The 19,249-nt window shown below is 44.1% G+C and overlaps 1 protein-coding gene across 2 annotated transcripts in view; it reads right to left on the bottom strand.

The window, feature by feature from the left end:
• Positions 1-19,249, bottom strand: part of LOC143926588 (leucine-rich repeat and IQ domain-containing protein 3-like) — a 72,414-nt gene that overhangs the window by 35,366 nt on the left and 17,799 nt on the right. Inside the window, exons 3-4 of one of the 2 annotated variants that reach the window (XM_077450471.1) lie at positions 11,628-11,951; positions 4,181-4,314 (exon numbers count right to left, since the gene is read on the bottom strand). In XM_077450471.1, the coding sequence (XP_077306597.1) occupies positions 4,181-4,314; positions 11,628-11,951 (458 nt within the window). The remainder of the gene's footprint in view (positions 1-4,180; positions 4,315-11,627; positions 11,952-19,249) is intronic. The other variant, XM_077450472.1, reaches the window with a different exon arrangement.

Raw genomic sequence — 19,249 nt, forward strand, 5'->3', positions numbered from 1 at the left:
TATGTCTCGGCTTCCTTCTTCTCTCTCTCCGAGCTCCTCCACCGCGCCTGCTGCTACTTACTCTTCACTCAGACAGGCGGCTCCCAGAGGAAGACTCTGGAGTATTATCCAGATCATGGGCTCAGCTGACACTACAAGGCAGGCCCAGGCTGTCAGCTAAACAACAGCAGCAAAGCGGCAAAACACCGCAGAGGTGAAAAGTGCTCGCCGAAGACCGGGGAACTTTTTTTCATTCTGCATTTAAAGAGACCCTGTCACCAGTTCTGACTTTTCTTCTTTTTTTTTTTTATAATACATATCTGTGTCAATTTTGTTTTACTTAGCTACTTTTTTTTTTTTAATAAAGGGCTTATTCTCACTACAGCTCGAATAAAACAGCTTTATCACACATTTGAGCTTTTTTTTCCCCTTTTCTTTTCCTCTAAATTCTCCTCCATGTTAGCCTAGCTGTCCATGCACACTATAGGAATTTTACGGAGTATTAACTAGGTATTTTAAATAATAAAATTATTATTAGTATATTTATGTAATTTAAAAAAAGTTATTTGTTTCATTGTTGAAAATGCAATCTATCTATCTATCTCTATAGAGATAGATAGATTCATATTCATTTAAATTCATGATATTATTTAAGAAATATATATAATACAATTTATATATATATATATATATATATATATATATATATATATACATATACATATACACACACACACACACACACACACACACACACACACATATACATACATAATACACAGTAGCGCAAAAAGTGAGTACACCCCTCACATTTTTGAAAATATTTTATTATATCTTTTCATGTGACAACACTGAAGAAATGACACTTTGCTACAATGTAAAGTAGTGAGTGTACAGCTTGTATAACAGTGTAAATTTTCTGTCCCCTCAAAATAACTCAACACACAGCCATTCATGTCTAAACCGCTGGCAACAAAAGTGAGTACACCTCTAAGTTGAAAATGTGCAAATTGGGCCCAAAGTGTCAATATTTTGTGTGGCCACCATTGTTTTCCAGCACTGCCTTAACCCTCTTGGGCATGGAGTCTAATAGAGCTTCACAGGTTGTCACTGGAGTCCTCTTCCACTCCTCCATGATGACATCACGGAGCTGGTGGATGTTAGAGATCTTGCGCTCCTCCACCTTCCGTTTGAGAATGCCCAACAGATGCTTAATAGGGTTTAGGTCTGGAGACATGCTTGGCCAGTCCATCATCTTTACCCTCAGTTTCTTTTGCAAGGAAGTGGTCATCTTGGAGATGTGTTTGGGATCATTATCATGTTGGAATACTGCCCTGCGGCCCAATGAACTGTAGCTTCCCAGTGCCGGCAGCACTCATGCAGCCGCAGACCACGACACTCCCACCACACTGCTTGACTGTAGGCAAGACACACTTGTCTTTGTACTCCTCACCTGGTTGCCACCACACATGCTTCACAACATCTGAACCAAATAAGTTTATCTTGGTCTCATCAGACCACAGGACATTGTTCCAGTAATCCATGTCCTTAGTCTGCTTGTCTTCAAACTATTTGCGGGCCTTCTTGTGCATCATCTTCAGAAGAAGATTCTTTCTGGGATGACAGCCATGCAGACCAATTTGAAGCAGTGTGCGGCGTTTGGTCTGAGCACTGACAGGCGGACCCCCCACCCCTACAACCTCTGCAGAAATGCTGACAGCACTCATATGTCTATTTCCCAAAGACAACTTCTGGATATGACACTGAGCACGTGCACTCGACTTCTTTGGTTGAACATGGCGAGGCCTGTTCTGAGTAGAACCTGTCCTGGTAAACCGCTGTATGGTCTTGGCCACTGTGCTGCAGCTCAGTTTCAGGGTCTTGGCAATCTTCTTATAGCCTAGGCCATCTTTATGTAGAGCAACAATTATTTTTTTCAGATCCTCAGAGAGTTCTTTGCCATGAGGTGCCATGTTGAACGTCCAGTGACCAGTATGAGAGAGTGAGAGCGATAACACCAAATTTAACACATCTGCTCCCCATTCACACCTGAGACCTTGTAACACTAATGAGTCACATGACACCGGGGAGGGAAAATGGGCTAATTGGGCCACATTTGGACATTTTTACTTAGGAGTGTACTCACTTTCGTTGCCGGCGGTTTAGACATTAATGGCTGTGTGTTGAGTTACTTTGAGGGGACAGCAAATTTACACTATTATACAAGCTGAACACTCACTACTTTACATTGTATTAAAGTGTCATTTCTTCAGTGTTGTCACTTGAATAGATACAAAAAAAAAAAATGACAAAAATGTGAGGGGTATACTCACTTTTGTGAGCTATACTAATATATATATATATATATATATATATATATATATATATATATATATATATATATATATATATATTTATATATAAAGAAGGCCAGTATGGTGGCCTGGATTTATGGGAGGAGACTGGGGGGTATTTAAGCAGCCCAGTGGCCCATACTCTTTGCCGGTTCCAGTGCACGATACCCTCCCACCCTCCTCTTTTTTAGGGCACTTCTCAGCACATGCTTCTCCATAACTACCCATTACTTACCGTATATACTCGAGTATAGGCCGACCCGAATATAAGCCGAGGCCCCCAATTTACCCCCAAAAAACTGGAAAAAATTATTGACTCGTGTATAAGCCGAGGGTGAGACATGCCTGTCCATCCCTGTGTGTCCGTCCATCCCTGTGGGTCCATCCATCCCTGTGTGTGTGTCCATCCATCCCTGTGTGTGTCCATGCATCCGTGTGTGTGTGTGTCCATGCATCCGTGTGTGTGTGTGTGTGTGTGTCCATGCATCCGTGTGTGTGTGTGTGTGTGTGTGTGTCCATGCATCCGTGTGTGTGTGTCCATGCATCCGTGTGTGTGTGTGTCCGTCCATCCATCCCTGTGTGTGTGTGTGTGTGTGTGTGTGTGTGTGTGTGTGTGTGTGTGTGTGTCCGTGCAGCCTACCTGTGTCCAGCCTGCCTGTGTCCGTCCAGCCTGTGTCCGTCCAGCCTGTGTCCGTCCAGCCTGTGTCCGTCCAGCCTGCGTCCGGTCCGGCCCGTCCCGTCCCGTCCCGGCCCGTCCCGTCCCGTCCCGTCCCGGCCCGTCCCGAGCCGAGCCTCCGTCCTTCAGCTCTTCGTCGGCGGCCATTCTAGGATTCAAAAGCCGCGCCTCTGTCGGTGATAGGTGGAACACTCAATTTCCCACTGACTGCTGGGAAATTGAGTGTTCCGCCTATCGGATGTCCGTGATAGGCGGAACACTCAATTTCCCAGCAGTCAGTGGTCCGCCTATCACGGACGTCCGCTCATCCTCATACTACGGACGAGGATGAGAGGATGTCCGTGATAGGCGGAACACAGACTGCTGGGAAATTCAGTGTTCCGCCTATCACCGACGGAGGCGCGGCCTTTGAATCCTAGAATGGCCGCTGTCTGTCTGCTCGACACGCTGATCGGGCAGACAGACAACGATGACTCGAGTATAAGCCGAGGGGGGCACTTTCAGCCTCAAAAAAGAGGCTGAAAATCTCGGCTTATACTCGAGTATATACGGTATCTTGGGTATGCCCTCTTTTCTTGGCATACCGACTAGACCACCAGAGCACACTTCAGGCCTATTTATGTTGTAAGTCTTGTCGTGTATTTATGTGATCCATATCTGTCTCGGTCATAGGGCCATGACCATATATAAATATCTATATATGTATATATCTCTATCTATAAAAAAATGTTTTATATATATATATATATATATATATATATATATATATATATATATATATATGTATATATATATATATATATATATATATAATCACACACACACATACACACACACACACACACACACACACACATAGTATATATACACTAATAGTTCTTTCTCCAATGTCTCATACAGTTATCATCCCGCAGATCAGATGCAGCGATTCCTTCTATAGCGCTCATGCCCTCCAGATTTGACTACTTAACAGTTTATTTCCCCCAAAAGATCGGGGCTCAGGGAGCTGTGGGCTCTTTATAGGAGGCCATTATTGTTATACGGCCGTGTGTTCATGGGACGCTAGGGCTCATATGCTTTATGGGAACATAAACCACTTTCTGAAATGTGTTTCTTATTTTCTCGGCCCGCTCCAAACAAACATAAAACTGTCGGAGAGCATTCTACGTACCCCATCCTCCGCCGCACTAAATACCCTCGTATCCATTTCTGGACAATTAGCACCGGAGAAGAGGCGGCCAGAACGCAATTGATTTTTGTAATGATTTTGCTGGTGTCTTTTGTCTCGCTTTGCACGGAGATCTCCTGCAACACAACACAAGAAGGTCATAGGAGATGGAAATTCACGCTTATTTAACCTGGACCCTTCATTAAGGCTCGCATTTCACGTGAATCAATAAAGTATATGTCGGCATTACCAAATCACATTATTATTTTGAGTAAATAAATATCTAATTCTCGCCATCAATAAAAATTGTTGTTCCCCAGCTCAAAGCCTAGGCTGCCCAGGTCACATGGTTTCTGCTTACCAATCATTACTGTTGCTTTTAAATCTAAACTCCAGAAATTCAGCTACTTTGTAAAAAGTGAAGTCACACTAAATAAAGAAGAACTATTGAAAAAGCTTTTTTTTTCCCCATTTAGGATGAAGTAAGGGAGGGTTATAACCTGTCAGATTTTTTATTTTTTGCCATTTGTGTTCCATTGTGGAGATTTCCCTTAACTTCCTGTCCCATAGCCAAACAGGAACTAACCCCAGCAAATCAAAGAAATTCACTTGGACCCCCCAGGTCACAAGAACCAGTGTCCCCATTGGAAGATTTTCCCTCTATTATTTTTCTGGGGACAACCCACAATGTGGGATTTTCTTTTACTTTCAATGATAATGATAAACAGGACAAATAGAAAGGGTGATTCTCCCTAACGGGGGCACAGACAGCAATAAAAACCTGACAGGGGTTCTAATACCTCTGCATTCTATCCAAAACTAAAGAAAAAAAAAACTTTGCCTTTAGTTATATTTTAGGTCCAAGGTGGTACTTGACATCTTCTAGGCTTATCTCTATTATTTAAATCAGACAGTTTTACTGCACTCCCAGAAGACGACTATCGCTTTATATCTGGAAGCCCAACGCTAATGGTTCAGGTTTTAGCATCTTTAGCATTTTAGCATAGCAGCTGCTATGTCTGCCCCTCACCTTCTCTCGCCCAGTCATAGAAGCCTTTGTATTATGCAAACTCATTCAGAAGGTACAAAGGCTTCTCTGAATGGGCAGCAGAGGGGAGGGGCAAGGCTTGTCTGTGTGCCTCTTTCTCCTCTGACAGCCCCAGTGTGTGCTCTGGCAGAGCCATAAACCTGTCAGATATAAATATTAGAGATCATTTCAGGAGACGTCATGGACCTCCTTGCACTTAAAGAGGGATTTCACTGTAAAAAAATATATTAAAAGCCAGCAGCTACAAATACTGCAGCTGCTGACTTTTAATAAATGGACACTCACCTGTCCCAGGGTCCAGCGATGTCGGCAGCCAAGGCCGATCAGTCGCTCGGCTGTCGGCTGCTGCCGCCGCCATTATGCTGGGACACACACGGGTCCCAGAGACAGCGGGCCGGGACAGGAAGAGGCATAGACTCCCGGCACTTAAAAATCTCCATAGGCGACTTTAAAAAAAGTAACGGTTACCAGTTTAGAGTTACAGAGGAGGTCTTTTGCTAAAATTATTGCTCTCACTCTAACGATTGCGGTGACATCTCACATGCGTAATTTGAACACCGCTTACATTTTGCGGGCTCGACTTGCGTATGCGTTTTCTTTGGTGCGCGAGCACGTGGGAACAGGGGAGGCCACAGTTCGGCCCTGCCCCCTTTGTCTCCTGATTGGCTCACTGGTTGTGATTGACAGCAACGGGAGCCAGTGGCTCCCGCTGCTGCCAAAGTCCAATCAGTAGTGTGAGTCCCCGAGAGTCAAGACTCTCGTGGACATCACTGGATCGAGAGGGGGCTCAGGTAAGTATTAGTGGGGCTGAGGGGGGAGCTGCACACAGAAGGTTTTTCACCTTCATGCATAGAATCCATGAAGGTTAAAAAACTTTGTGTCTTTACAACTACTTTAATCAACAGTGAAACAAGAGCGTCAAAGACCCCCCATGTATATACAGTCTACTGGACACGATTACAAACTATACACACAAATACAGTTTTTAATACAGTAAAACACATTTGATTGATATGATTGGCTGATAAGCAGAACTGTAAGCAAACATGTAAATTAAAAGTTGAAATGCATGAGTGAATTGATTTGTCTGCCAAAATATTAGCAATTTTGTTCAAGCTAGACCCCAGGCACAAAACAAACTCTAATTTAAATATATTCCAGTGGCCACATAAGATATAATATGCATCAAATTAATTGGCGAGCCCAGAAATTACCTTGTAAAAGTAACAGTGACATCATCAATGTGCTGAACATAGCCTGTGCAGAGAGCAGAGCTGTGGGAGGGGGGAATTAGGCTCCACCCATTACAGGCTGCCTGCAAAAAACAACTGGAGGGGGCGGAGACAAGACCAGTCACCCTGCACAAGGAGAGAGAGCAGAGCTGTGGGAGGGACCCAGCAGGCTCCACCCACTACAGACTGCCTGCAAAAAACAACAGGAGGGGGGCAGAGACAAGATCAGTTACCCTGCTTTAAAAGAGAGAGCAGCAACAACTGGTGGGAGTGACCCAGCGGGCTCCACGCACAGAAAACTACAGGAGGAGGCGGAGCAGGGCCGGGGCAAGGGATGGGTGGCCTGGGCACTGTGGTATCATGTGAGCTGGGGGGGGGGGCACCGCAAGGAGATTGAGGAGGGAGGGGATTTGTGATAGGAGGAGGAATTTGGGGGTCAGTAGGGGAAAAATAATTGTTCTAGGAGGAGAAATATGGGGGGGGGGGGTTCGGGAGAAGAGGATGTATGCTAGGGGAGAATTTTTTTGGGGAGGGGGGAGATTTGTGCTAGTAGGGATGATTGAGGGGGCGTGGGTTGGGGGATTTGTGCTAGGAGGGGTTATTTTTTTGGGGGGGAGGGTGCATCTTTGCTTGGGGGATTTGGGGGATGGAGGGGGCAAAGATTTGTGCTGGGGGGGCGATTTGTATTGGATTGGGGGGAATTTATGTTTAGGAGGTAATTATGCAGATTAGTCCCCAATTCTTTTTGGGGAGGGTTTCTGACACATCATTCTCATACTACTTGGGGGGGGGGGCGCAGTTTGGCATGTTCGTCCTGGGCTCTAGGTGACCTTGTCCCAGCACTGGGGCACAAAGAGAGAGAGCAGAGCTGTGGGAGGGATCCAGCAGGCTCCACTCACTACAGACTGCCTGCAAAAAACTAAAGGAGGGGGCGGAGACAAGACCAGTCACCCTGCACAAGGAGAGGAAGCAGAGCTGTAGGAGGGACCCAGCAGGCTCCACCCACTAGAGACCACCTGCAGAAAACTACAGGAGGGGGCGGAGACAAGACCAGTCACCCTGCACAAGGAGAGAGAGCAGCAGTGACCGGTCTTGATTACCGGAAGCCTTACACTGGATTACTGCACAGATCTGGAAGAAATACACAAAGCACACCAAGAATCAACTAGGAATATATAAGTGACGCGCGGATTTGGACAATAATCACATATTCTGGAGTTTAGCTTTAACTTCAGCCGAGAAAAGCAGGTCTTCTGCCCTGCCAGATAGGGCTTCACTGTGTAACCTAGCTGGGTAAATCTCAGGTCTGGATGGACAAAAATACAACTCCTTTGGAAGGTAAAGCAGCCCATGTAAATGTATGACAGCAGTGTTTCTAGCTGTTTGCTTTTTGGTTTAGATACAAGTTTTTTTCTGTACTAGGGAAGAAAAAGAAGGGAAAGCGAAATGTTCTTACAGATTGCACACCGAGAATATAAGATAAACAACCGTTCTGATAAAACTCCAGCGTACGTTTGCTGCATTTATCACAGAAAACGTACGGATGGAGTTATATTGTACACGACGTATGGAAAATTGTACAATAATTGCTCCTACTGCCTGAATTTTTATTTATTTTTTATTTCTAAGAAACAAAGTAATGCACAGAGCTGACAGCCTATAGTATATAGTATAGTATATAGCATAGTATATAGTATAGTATACATGCATTAAAGGAAAGCCAGCCAGGATCATGGAGAGGACAATCTATTTAATTGCCTGGGTCCCCGGGGGATTTCATAACCTTTACACATCTATAACCAGCTTACTAATGTATCATTTAGCGTCTGATTCTTAAGAGGACCGTCTGGGAGCCAAACAACACGGGAAAATAACCCGGCAGGTTTTTTACCGCACTTAAACCAGTAACAGAGTTTGTGTACAATGGTTGAATTTATATACCTTTGTCCTGTGCGTGTTAACCCCAGTGTTCATTTCATGGACTAAAACCCTCTAAAACATTTTAGTCGACTAAAATACAACTAAAACAACTGAGATGACTAAAATGCAATTTTAGTGAAAAGACTAAAGCCGCGTACACACGATCAGATTTTCCGACAGGAAATGTTGGATGTGAGCTTGTTGTCGGAAAGTCCAACTGTGTGTATGCTCAATCGAACATTTGCTGTCGGACTTTCCGTCAACAATGTTTGAGAGCAGGTTCTCAAATTTTCCGCCAACAAAACGTTGTTGTTGGAATTTCCGATCGCGTGTACACAAGTGCGACGCACAAAAGTCCACGCATACCTCAGAATCATGCAGAAGGAGCCGCACTGGCTATTGAACTTCCCTTTTTCTCAGCTCGTCGTACGTCTTGTACGTCATCGCGTTCTCACGTTCGTAATTGTTGGCCAACATTTGCGTGACCGTGTGTATGAAAGACAAGTTGGAGCCAACAACCTTCAAACAAAAAATCCACGGTTTTGTTGGCGGAAAGTCCGATCGTGTGTACGCAGCATAAGAGTAAAACTAAATTAAAATTCGACATAAAAATGAACATACCTCAATAACATTAATAAAATATTCGATGTTTCACTCCAGCAGTATATAATGAGTTTGGAAATTGTAGAGAAATGCTTAAATAATGGATTTCAACTTTAGATTTCAGATGACTAAAATGAGTTTTAGTCGACTAAAATGTCCTTGAGATTTAGTAGACTAAACACGACTAAAACTAAAATGACATTTTAGTCTTTAAGCCTCATACACACGATCGGACTTTGTACAAACTTTCCTGTGGATTTTTGTACAAAGGGCGTCGGCCGAGAACTTGTATTGCATACACACAGCAGGACTTTTTCAGCCAACTTTCATCAAATCACGTGGTTTTTCTGCTCTCTACCGCCACCTTTGGTCAACTTCTGTATTGTTGTCTGATGTTTTGCATTGGTTCTGAGCATGCGTGTTTGTACTTTGTACAAAAGTCCTATGGTTTTCTGTACACACGATCAGACTTTACTCCATCTGACTTTTGTTGCCAGAAAGTTTGTCCGTTCGCACAGCCAACAAAAGTCAGATGCAAACCGAAAAAGTTTGTCCAATGGAGTGTACACACGGTCGGATGTTGCTCCAAAACAGCTCATTTGCATGTTTGTTGTCAAAAAGTCCGATCGTGTGTACAGGCCTTAAGACTAAAGCCTCATACACACGATAGGACTTTGTAGAAACTTTCCCTTGGATTTTTGTACAAAGGGCGTCGGCCCTGAACTTGTATTGCATACACACAGCAGGACTTTTTCAGCCAACTTTCACCAAATCATGTGGTTTTTCTGCTCTTTACCGCCACCTTTGGTCAACTTCTGTATTGTTGTCTGATCTTTTGCATTGGTTCTGAGCATGCGTGTTTGTACTTTGTACAAAAGTCCTATGGTTTTCTGTACACACGATCAGACTTTGCTCCATAGGACTTTTGTTGCCAGAAAGTTTGTCCGTTCGCACAGCCAACAAAAGTCAGATGAAAACCAAAAAAGTTTGTCCGATGGAGCGTACACACGGTCGGATGTTGCTCCAAAACAGCTAATTTGCATGTTTGTTGTCAAAAAGTCTGATCGTGTGTATGGGCCTTAAGGCCCCGTACACACGAGCAGATTTTCCATCTGAAAAAACTTGGATGGTTTTTACAACGGAATTCCGCTCAAGCTTGGCTTGCATACACACAGTCACACAAAAGTTCTCTGAACTTTCGAACGTCAAGAACACGGTGACGTACAACACTACTACGAGCCGAGAAAATTAAGTTTAATGCTTCCGAGCATGCGTCAAATTGTTTTCGAGCATGCGTAGTAATTTTGCACGTCGGAATTGGTACAGACGATCGGAAATTTTTCCTGAACGAAGAATTCTGCCAGCAAAAGTCAGATGGAGCATACGCACGGTCAGAATTTCCGACCAAAAGCTCTCATCGGACTTTTGCTGGTGGAATTTCCGATCGTGTGTACGGGGCATAAGGCTAAAACTAAATCGAAAGTTGCTGCAAAAATTAACACTGGTTAACCCTTTTGCTGCCAGAGCCAATTTATTTTATTTTTTACCTATGTGTTTAAAAAAAATTTATTTGTTGTTTACAAGTTAAAAACATTTTTTTTGTTGCTATAAAATTACTTAGAGCCTCGAAACGTTATACATGTTTTTTTCTCTAACACAATAAAATGGCGGTCGTTGCAATACTTTCTGTCATACCGTATTTGCGCACTTTTTTAGAAAAAAAATACACTTTTTTGAATAAAAAAATAAGACAACAGTAAAGTTAGCCCAATTTTTTTTATAATGTGAAAGATATTGTTACGCCGAGTAAATTGATACCCAACATGTCACGCTTCAAAATTGCGCCCGCTTGTGGAATGGCAACAAATTTTTACCCTTAAAGATCTCCATAGGCGAAGTTTAAAAAATTCTACAGGTTGCATGTTTTGAGTTACAGAGGAGGTCTAGGGCTAGAAGTATTACAGTCTACAGATCCAATCTTACATCATCACGTTCAAAACGAATGGACTTATGCCCTGTACACACGGTCGGACATTCCAACCACAAAATCCGTCTGATTTTTGGGGATTTTGGGCCAAACTTGTCTTGCATTCGCACAAAGTTGACAGAAAAGCCGATCGTTCGGAACGAAGTGACGTCAAACGCGTACGTTAGGAGTATAAACAGGCCAGTAGCCAATAGCTTTCGTTTCTTAGTTTATTCTGAGCACGTGTGGCACTTTGTCAGTCGGAATTGTCTACACACGATCGGAATTTAAACGATCGGATTTTAGTGTCGGAAAATGTTAGATCCTGCTCTCAAACTTTGTGCTTCGGAAAATCCGATGGAAAAAGTCAGATGGAGCCCACACACGACTTTTTCCATCTGAATTTCTGACCGTGTGTATGGGGCATTAGTCCGTTTGTGCGTGGCCAAGTCTGTTCATTTGGAAGTCCGTCGGAACTTCGCCGAAAGTCTGTCGGGAAGGCCGCCAGACCCTTTTCTGCCGGAAAGTTTGGTCGTGTGTACATGGCATAATAGTTTATCCCATAATTCATTTTTATTACCATTATTGCATGATAAAGGTTATATAAACGACTTGGACCCATTCACTATAAAAGAAAAATCTGCTGATTTTAGCAGTTGTGATATATAAGAAAAGCATTACCTTGCTGGAAGCAGGCAACATGTTCAGTTGCAGTTCCGGGCTTAGCGCTTTGAATCTTCCTTGCAGGGTCCAGTCCTCGATAACTTCTTCATCGGAGATAACAAAGTGATCTAAGGCTTTTAGTGACCATATACTGTTGACCACAATATGGCGGTAGTTTTTCTGCAAGCTCAGTGGTGTGTCATAGAGGGTGAGACCTAAGAGTGCAGGACAGGTGGATAAGGATTCTACATTGCTCACACTTCTGATGCGATTGTTGTGCAGGTAAAGAAGTTTCATGTTCTTTAAAGGTCTCCAGAATTCCATCCCAGGAAGATTCTGTATCTAAAAGATAGATAGATAGATATTGCAGTGTGTTCAGTCCTGAAGATGCCTATGTAGCGCAGACCTTTATCAGGCTCCACTGATTTGCCCCAGGTTCTCTTCCCATGCGGGTGTACAGGTAGCCAGGCACATGACAACTCGGACAATCATACAACTCAATGAACAAACAATGGAAATTGTGGCGCAAACAAATGCCAATGCACCATCCATGTGAGTTAGCCGCTAAGACCCCTAGATAAATGTGAAGATGTGCTTGTGTAGCATAGGTAGTTCATAAAATGTTCATAAGGAGTTTGTAAAGATCCCATAGGAAGGGTGTTGTACTTCAGTAGGCAGCTTCATGTGGGACAGTAACGAATCTCTGAAGTTACAAATAAGGAACAAAAGGGGGGCGCGGGGTAAGTGCAGCATCAATGGGGTTATTACGATTAAAAAGCCAAATGCAAACTCACAGAAATATAAAATCAAAGAGCTTATCTGCAGCCATGCCACATTGCTTGGAGGCCACCCACCGGAAGAGCCACCTATGGCAGAAAACTGTTGTCAGTGAGGAAACCAAGTCCAATGTTCCAGGAAATGAGGCGAGTCAATGTGGGACACAAGGCAGGATGTGATGTCACACCTGGGGGTGGGATAGTTGCGACGGTAACGTGTTTCGGAAACCCTTTTTAGAACATTGAATTTTATTTCCTCAATGACAACATGCTGTTTGCTGTCACTAGCACCTCTTCCGCTCTTCCGGTGGACAGCTTTCATCCAACGTGGCATGGCTGCAGCTCAGCAGCTTTTGATTTTATATTTCTGTGAGTTTGCATTTGGCCTTTTAATCATTATAATGCCATGGATGCTGCTCTTAGCTGGCACCCCCTTGTGTTCCTTTTCTTTTTTTAAACTCAATGACCAAGCAAAGGATGTCTTTTTTTGTGCTTTAATGCTCATTAAGCTTGGTTGGGATGCACAATGGACTTTGGGATACTCCAAGTTTAGTGCACAAAGTAACCAAAAGGACACTCTTTGTCCTGTCTACTCTCTTGGGGTAAGCTCCCTCTTAGTAAACACCATGGGAACAAGCAAACCTGAGACTCCAAGCAAAGGGCAAGTCTCAAGTTAGCACTACTGGAGCAGTTTCTCAAGGGGTTAAAGCAGTGCACAGTTACTAGTATTCTGCATCCATGCATATACTCACAATGTTCCTGTATACTTGGATGCCTGCGCTCCGATATCAGCCAGACACATCCCCTGTGGCCAGATCCTCAGTAAACCCCCTTGAGTTGGCTCCAATTACTTCCATAAAATAGCCCCCCCCCCCAGCCCTCACTGAGCTGGGACCTTGATAATTTCCTTCAGACTTTAGATACACTGCCCAGAAGCCCCTCAGGCTGAGATCTTCTCCTCCTGAACAAGAACCCCGTTGATCCAGGCCCCAAACTATTTAGGCCCTCCACAGCCACTTACTGGGTACATAAATATTCAGGCCAAGGGTCTGCTCTTCCAACACACTACATTCTAGAATCCACTGGAAGGCAGGGAGAAGTAGTTGAGCCTGCCGGCAGTGAGACCCAGAAAAGCAAACGGTAATCACACACCGGCCCAATGTTTACAGAGGAGCCAAAGAACTAAATTTAGCTGAGCCTTTTTCTAGCAACCTATTCTAGGAGGACACTACACCTATTTTGCTGTATTTTCAAAGGTAGTATGGCCTGTATGCATGGCTGGAATCCCATCCTCTGAGGCTTGTAGACAGTCAATCTTTGGCACCCAAGCGCCACACCTCTGCTCTGACTTTTACAGAGAAAATTTTCTTTTTTACTGCTTCTAAAGCCCATTTTAACTCTCAGCAAAAAGGATCTCAATGGAGGCTGCATAAAAACAAGGCCAGTTGAAATTCTCTCCCTGTGGCTGCAGGTTTCCGAGGACCACCATTCTTTGCACGAAAGCATCGATTTCTCATCAGTTGTCTGAACCCTGCCCCCCAGGGAGTGACGACTAGAGCCGAGCAATCAGCAGGAAACATGATTGCCAAGCATCAGAGCTGTTATATGGGAGAAAGAGAAGTGATTCACATACTTTTCCGCCCAAATATCAGGTATTCACTTCACTACCATGTAGTGCCCCTAAGTGGAGCTTGATAAGTCAGTTCCCTTACTAGAGGCCAACATGAATATCTTGCAGTCAGGGGGTGGTAGAAACCTTTTTACGGGTCTCTGGCTCTATTTCCATGGTGGGAAAGCCATTGGCAAGTGGACAAAACAAATACTTTACAACAGAGTTGTGGGGGTCCCAATACTTTGGTTCCAGGCAAGGTCAGTCAGAGGTCATTTCACCCACTAGGTCTAAATGCAATACGGTCACAAGTTTTTCTGGTGCATGGTCCAGACAGGTGAACTGCCACCACCTAGGGTTGCCACCTGTCCAGGATTGACCCGGACAGTTCGGGTTTGGAACCATGTGTCCGGGTTTGAGACTGCCTGAAACCCGGACACATTATTCAGACTGGACTATGGCTTCCCAGCAGGGTTGCTGGCTGCAGTTGTCTAAGCTGAGAGTGACTGTTACACTTTTTCACGCTGCCCAAAGCCAGCACTAACACACGCACAGACAGGACAGGAGAGAGGGCTTGATCTGAACCTCTCCCCCCACCTCCTACCCCTCTGTGTCAGCCCACACTCCAATCCCCAGCACTGTACTTCAGAAAAGGAAAGTGGGGGCTGGAAATTTGAAGTCCAGCAGTCTCAGATACATCTGGATGAGAGGTGCTGATTGCCAAGTGAGTGAGCTCACCATCCATCCCAGTCTGTGACTGAAGTCTCTCCCCTTCTCTCTCCTGCCTCTGAGAGAGTACACTAAGGTATGGCAGGGTTCTCAGAGCACCCCTTACATCAGATTTCCCCTTTACACCAGAGGCAACAGTGTTTCCTCTCCATACATCAGAGTTCTCAGTGTTCCTCCTTAAATCTGGGTTCCCAGAGGATCCCTTATGTCAGAGTCCCCAGAATTCTCCTTTCCATCAGAGTCTGCAGAGTCCCCCCTTACAGTGAAAGGGAACTCTAGAAGTTCAGATGTAAAAGGGGAACTCTGCGGACTCTGATGTAAAGGGGGACTCTTGTTATTAATTGCATTTGATTAGAAATGTTATTTAATAGCAAAATATAATATATATATATATATATATATATATATATATATAGTTTATAATATATTTAAAAAAAAAATTGCTCTGCGCCGATAAAGTGTCCGCATTACTTCTTCCTCCCAAGGAAGCTACCAGAACGATGAAGCTCAGTCTGCTTCTTGATGGACCTTTATTTTTTCTTATGTAACTGGCAACATCACATTCCATATGTTGTGGTCTTTCACAATTTAATTCAATGTAACCTGCAACAGTCTATTACTTCATGGTTGCATCAAACATGGTTGGTTCTGTACAGTGCTATGCCCACTCCATGGTCTACCCACTATGCGGAACATATGTGGCATTCGCCTGGAGGGGAAGCCCATTGCATGTTGTGAATATTTTTAGAATTATTAGGCGCCATGGCACCCACAGGGGATAAACCCACACAGCAGTTCTTACCAACTACTCTTCACTGGTCTGCTGCACACTCCAACTCCCTAAACACCACCCTGCTTTGATGCTTATCTCCCAACAGGACAGGAAGTGGGGATCTGTAGTGGGGAACTACAGTGCCTTGAAAAATATTCATACCCCTTGAAATTTTTCACATTTTGTTATGTTACAAAAATGTAAATGTACTTTATTAGGATTTAATGTGATAGAACAACACAAAGTGGCACCTAATTGTGAAGTAGAAGGAAAACGATAAATGGTTTTTGAAAATATTTTACAAATAAATATGTGAAAAGTGTACATTTGTATGGCGCCCCCCGGAGTCAATACTTTGTAGAACCGCCTTTCATGGTAATTACAGCTGCAAGTCTTTTAGGGGTGTCTCTACCAGCTTTGCACATCTAAAGAGTGACATTTTTGGCCATTCTTCTCTGCAAAATATCTCAAGCTCTGTCAGATGAGCAGTAATTTTCAAGTCTGGCCACAAATTCTCATGTGGATTTAAGTCTGGAGTTTGACTGGGCCATTCTAACACATGAATATGCAATGATCTAAACCATTCCATTGTAGCTCTGGCTGTATGTTTAGGGTCGTTGTCCTGCTGGAAGGTGAACCTTCACCCAGTGTCAAGTCCTTTGCAGACTCTAAAGGTTTTCTTCTAAGATTGTCCTGTATTTGGCTCCATCCATATTCCCATCAACTCCGACCAGCTTCCCTGTCCCTGCTGAAGAAAAGCATCCCAACAACATGATGCTGTCACCACCATGTTTCACGGTGGGGATGGTGATGTGCAGTGTTAGTTTTCTGCCACACATAGCGTTTTGCTTTTAGGAGAAAAAGTTCAATTTTGGTCTCATCTGACCAGAGCACCTTCTTCCACATGTTTGCTGTGTCCCTCATATGGCTTCTCGCAATCGGCAAACTGACTTCATAGTTTCGTAGTTTCATAGTTAGTTAGGTTGAATAAAGACACCAGTCCATCCAGTTCAACCTGAGTGAGTGTCTACAATTGTCCCTATCCCTGTACATTGCTACACCCACATTGGTCTCTATCCTCAAGGAGCCCACAATCCAAGGTCCCCATTCATATACTAAGGCCAATTTTGGACAGAAGCCAATTAACCTACCTGCATGTCTTTGGATTGTGGGAGGAAACCGGAGTACCCGGAGGAAACCCACGCAGGCACAGGGAGAACATGCAAACTCCAGGCAGGTAGTGTCATGGTTGGGATTTGAACCAGTGACCTTCTTACTGCTAGGTGAGAGTGCTAACCACTACACCACTGTGCCGCCCAAGTAGGACTTCTTATGGCTTTCTTTCAAGAATGGCTTCCTTCTTGCCATTCTTCCATAAAGGCCAGATTTTTAGCGTGCACGGCTAATAGTTGTCCTGTGGATAGATTCTCTTACCTGACTTCTCTGCAGCTCCTCCAGAGTTACCATGTGCCTCTGGCTGCTTCTCTGATTAATGCTCTCCTTGCTCAGCCTTTTTTTTTTTATAACCTAACCCTACTTTAAACTTCTCCACAATATTATCCCTGACCTGGAGTGTTGCTTGGCCTTCATGGTGCAGTTTGTTCTCTAAGGTTCTCCAACAAACCTCTGAGGGCTTCATTGAACAGCTGTATTTATACTGAAATTCAATTACACACAGGTGGACTCTATTTACTAATTAGGTGACTTCTGAAGGCAATTGGTTCCACTAGATTTTATTTAGGGCTATCAGAGTAAAAGGGCTGAATACAAATGTACGCCACACTTTTTATATGTATTTGTAAAAAATTTGGAAAACCATTTATCATTTTCCTTTCACTTCACAATTATGTGCCACTTTGTGTTGGTCTATCACATAAAAGCACAATAAAATACCTTTACATTTTTGGGTTTTAACAACAAAATATGGAAATATTAAAGGGGTATGAATACTTTTTCAAGGCACTGTAAGTAGAAACTAGCCCTGTCCCCATTATGGACTACACCAGGGTCCTGCAACCAGATGCCAAACAATGGAGCATAGATAGGGATAGTGTCGGCAGGTGGAGGAGTCTAACTGCCAAATCAGAGGCTGCAGCCCTGTGTTCAGACTGCTCCTGGAATCCTGGGGCTCTAAGTTGGTGCGACTCCATTCTGAAGATTACTATGGACAATTGCAGATGTTGCTTTGCACTATGCATCACTGTTACTGCCAGCTCAACCATATTTAGTACCTGACAGGTTCACTGGAAATGCTTGCCGTTGCACCCAGTTCCTGGTCCAGTTGGCACCAAGCCACCATTCAAAATTGGCACCTCATTTGCCAACTGCAGCTTATACATTGGACTGTTGATTGGCAAGGGCAGAGTTTAGTGCTGGCTGGTGGAGGGGGGTCTAACTGGTGGAGGGGGTCTAACTGCCAACAGAAGCTGCAGCCTTGTGTTCAGGCTGCTACTGCAATCCTGGGGCTCTAAGTTGGCACAAATTTGTTTCGAAAATATCTGTGGATACTTGCAGACATTGCACTATGCATCACTGGTGTTGCCAACACAATGGCATTCATGATCTGACAGATTCACAGGAAATGCTTTCGGTTAAACCTCGGTTTAGCACCAAGCTACCATTCCCAAATGGCACCTTATTTGCTACCTGCAGCTTATGCATTGGACTGTTGATTGGCAAGAGCAGAGCATAGCGTCAAGAGGTGGAGGAGGTCTAACTGCCAACTCAGATACTGCAGCCCTCTGTTCAAGCTGCTCATGAAATCCCGGGGCTCTAAGTTGGCACAACTTTTTTATGAAGATTACAGCAGGTAATTGTGGGCATCACAATGCGTTACACTTCACCGGCACAGTCAGCTCAGCCATACTTAGGATCTGCCAGGTTCACCGAAAATGTTTTAGCTTGAACCTTCAGCTCATACACTAGATTTTGAACTCTGCCCACGTTGGCACCAAGCCACCATCCCAATACTGGCACCTCATTTGCTAGCTGCAGCTTATGCATTGGACCTTTGATTGGCAACGTGTAGAGCATAGCATTGAGAGGTGGAGGGGGAATAACTGCCAACTTAGATGTCGCAGTCCCATTCAAGCTGCTCCTGGAATCCTGGGACCCTAAGCTGGCACAACTTCATTCTGAAGATTACTGTGGATACTTGCGGATGTTGCATTGCATTATGCATCACTGGTATTGCCAGCTTAACCATATTTTGGACCTGATAGGTTCACTGGAAATACGCTGGTTCCAGATCCAGCTCATATTCTAGATTTTGATCTCTGCCCAAGTTGGCACCAAGCCACCATTCCAATACTGGCAACCCATTTGCCAACTACAGCTTATGCATTGGACTGTTGATTGGCAAGAGCAGAGCATAGCGTCAATAGGTGAAGGGAAGTCTAACTGCCAACCTCATGTTCAGTTCAGTCTGCTCCTGGAATCCAGGGGCTCTAAGTTGGCTCAACTTTTTTATGAAGAGTACAGCAGGTAATTGCGGGCATCGCAATGCTTTACGCTTCACCGGTACAGTCAACTCAGCCATACTTAGGATCTGACAGATTCACTGAAAATGTTTTAGGTTGAACCCCGGTTCCAGGGTCAGTTCATACGCTAGATACTGAACTCTGCTCAAGTTGGCACCAAGCCACCATTCCAATTCTTGCCCCTCATTTGCTAACTGCGGCTTATGCATTGGACTGCTGATTGGCAAGAATAGAGCATAGCGTTGAGAGGTGGAGGGGGTCTAACTGCCAACTTA

This window comes from Lithobates pipiens, unplaced genomic scaffold (assembly GCF_037356315.1).
Source record: "Lithobates pipiens isolate NorthernLeopardFrog02 unplaced genomic scaffold, aLitPip1_a1.2 Scaffold_23, whole genome shotgun sequence".
In the NCBI taxonomy this organism is placed as follows: Eukaryota; Metazoa; Chordata; class Amphibia; order Anura; family Ranidae; genus Lithobates; species Lithobates pipiens.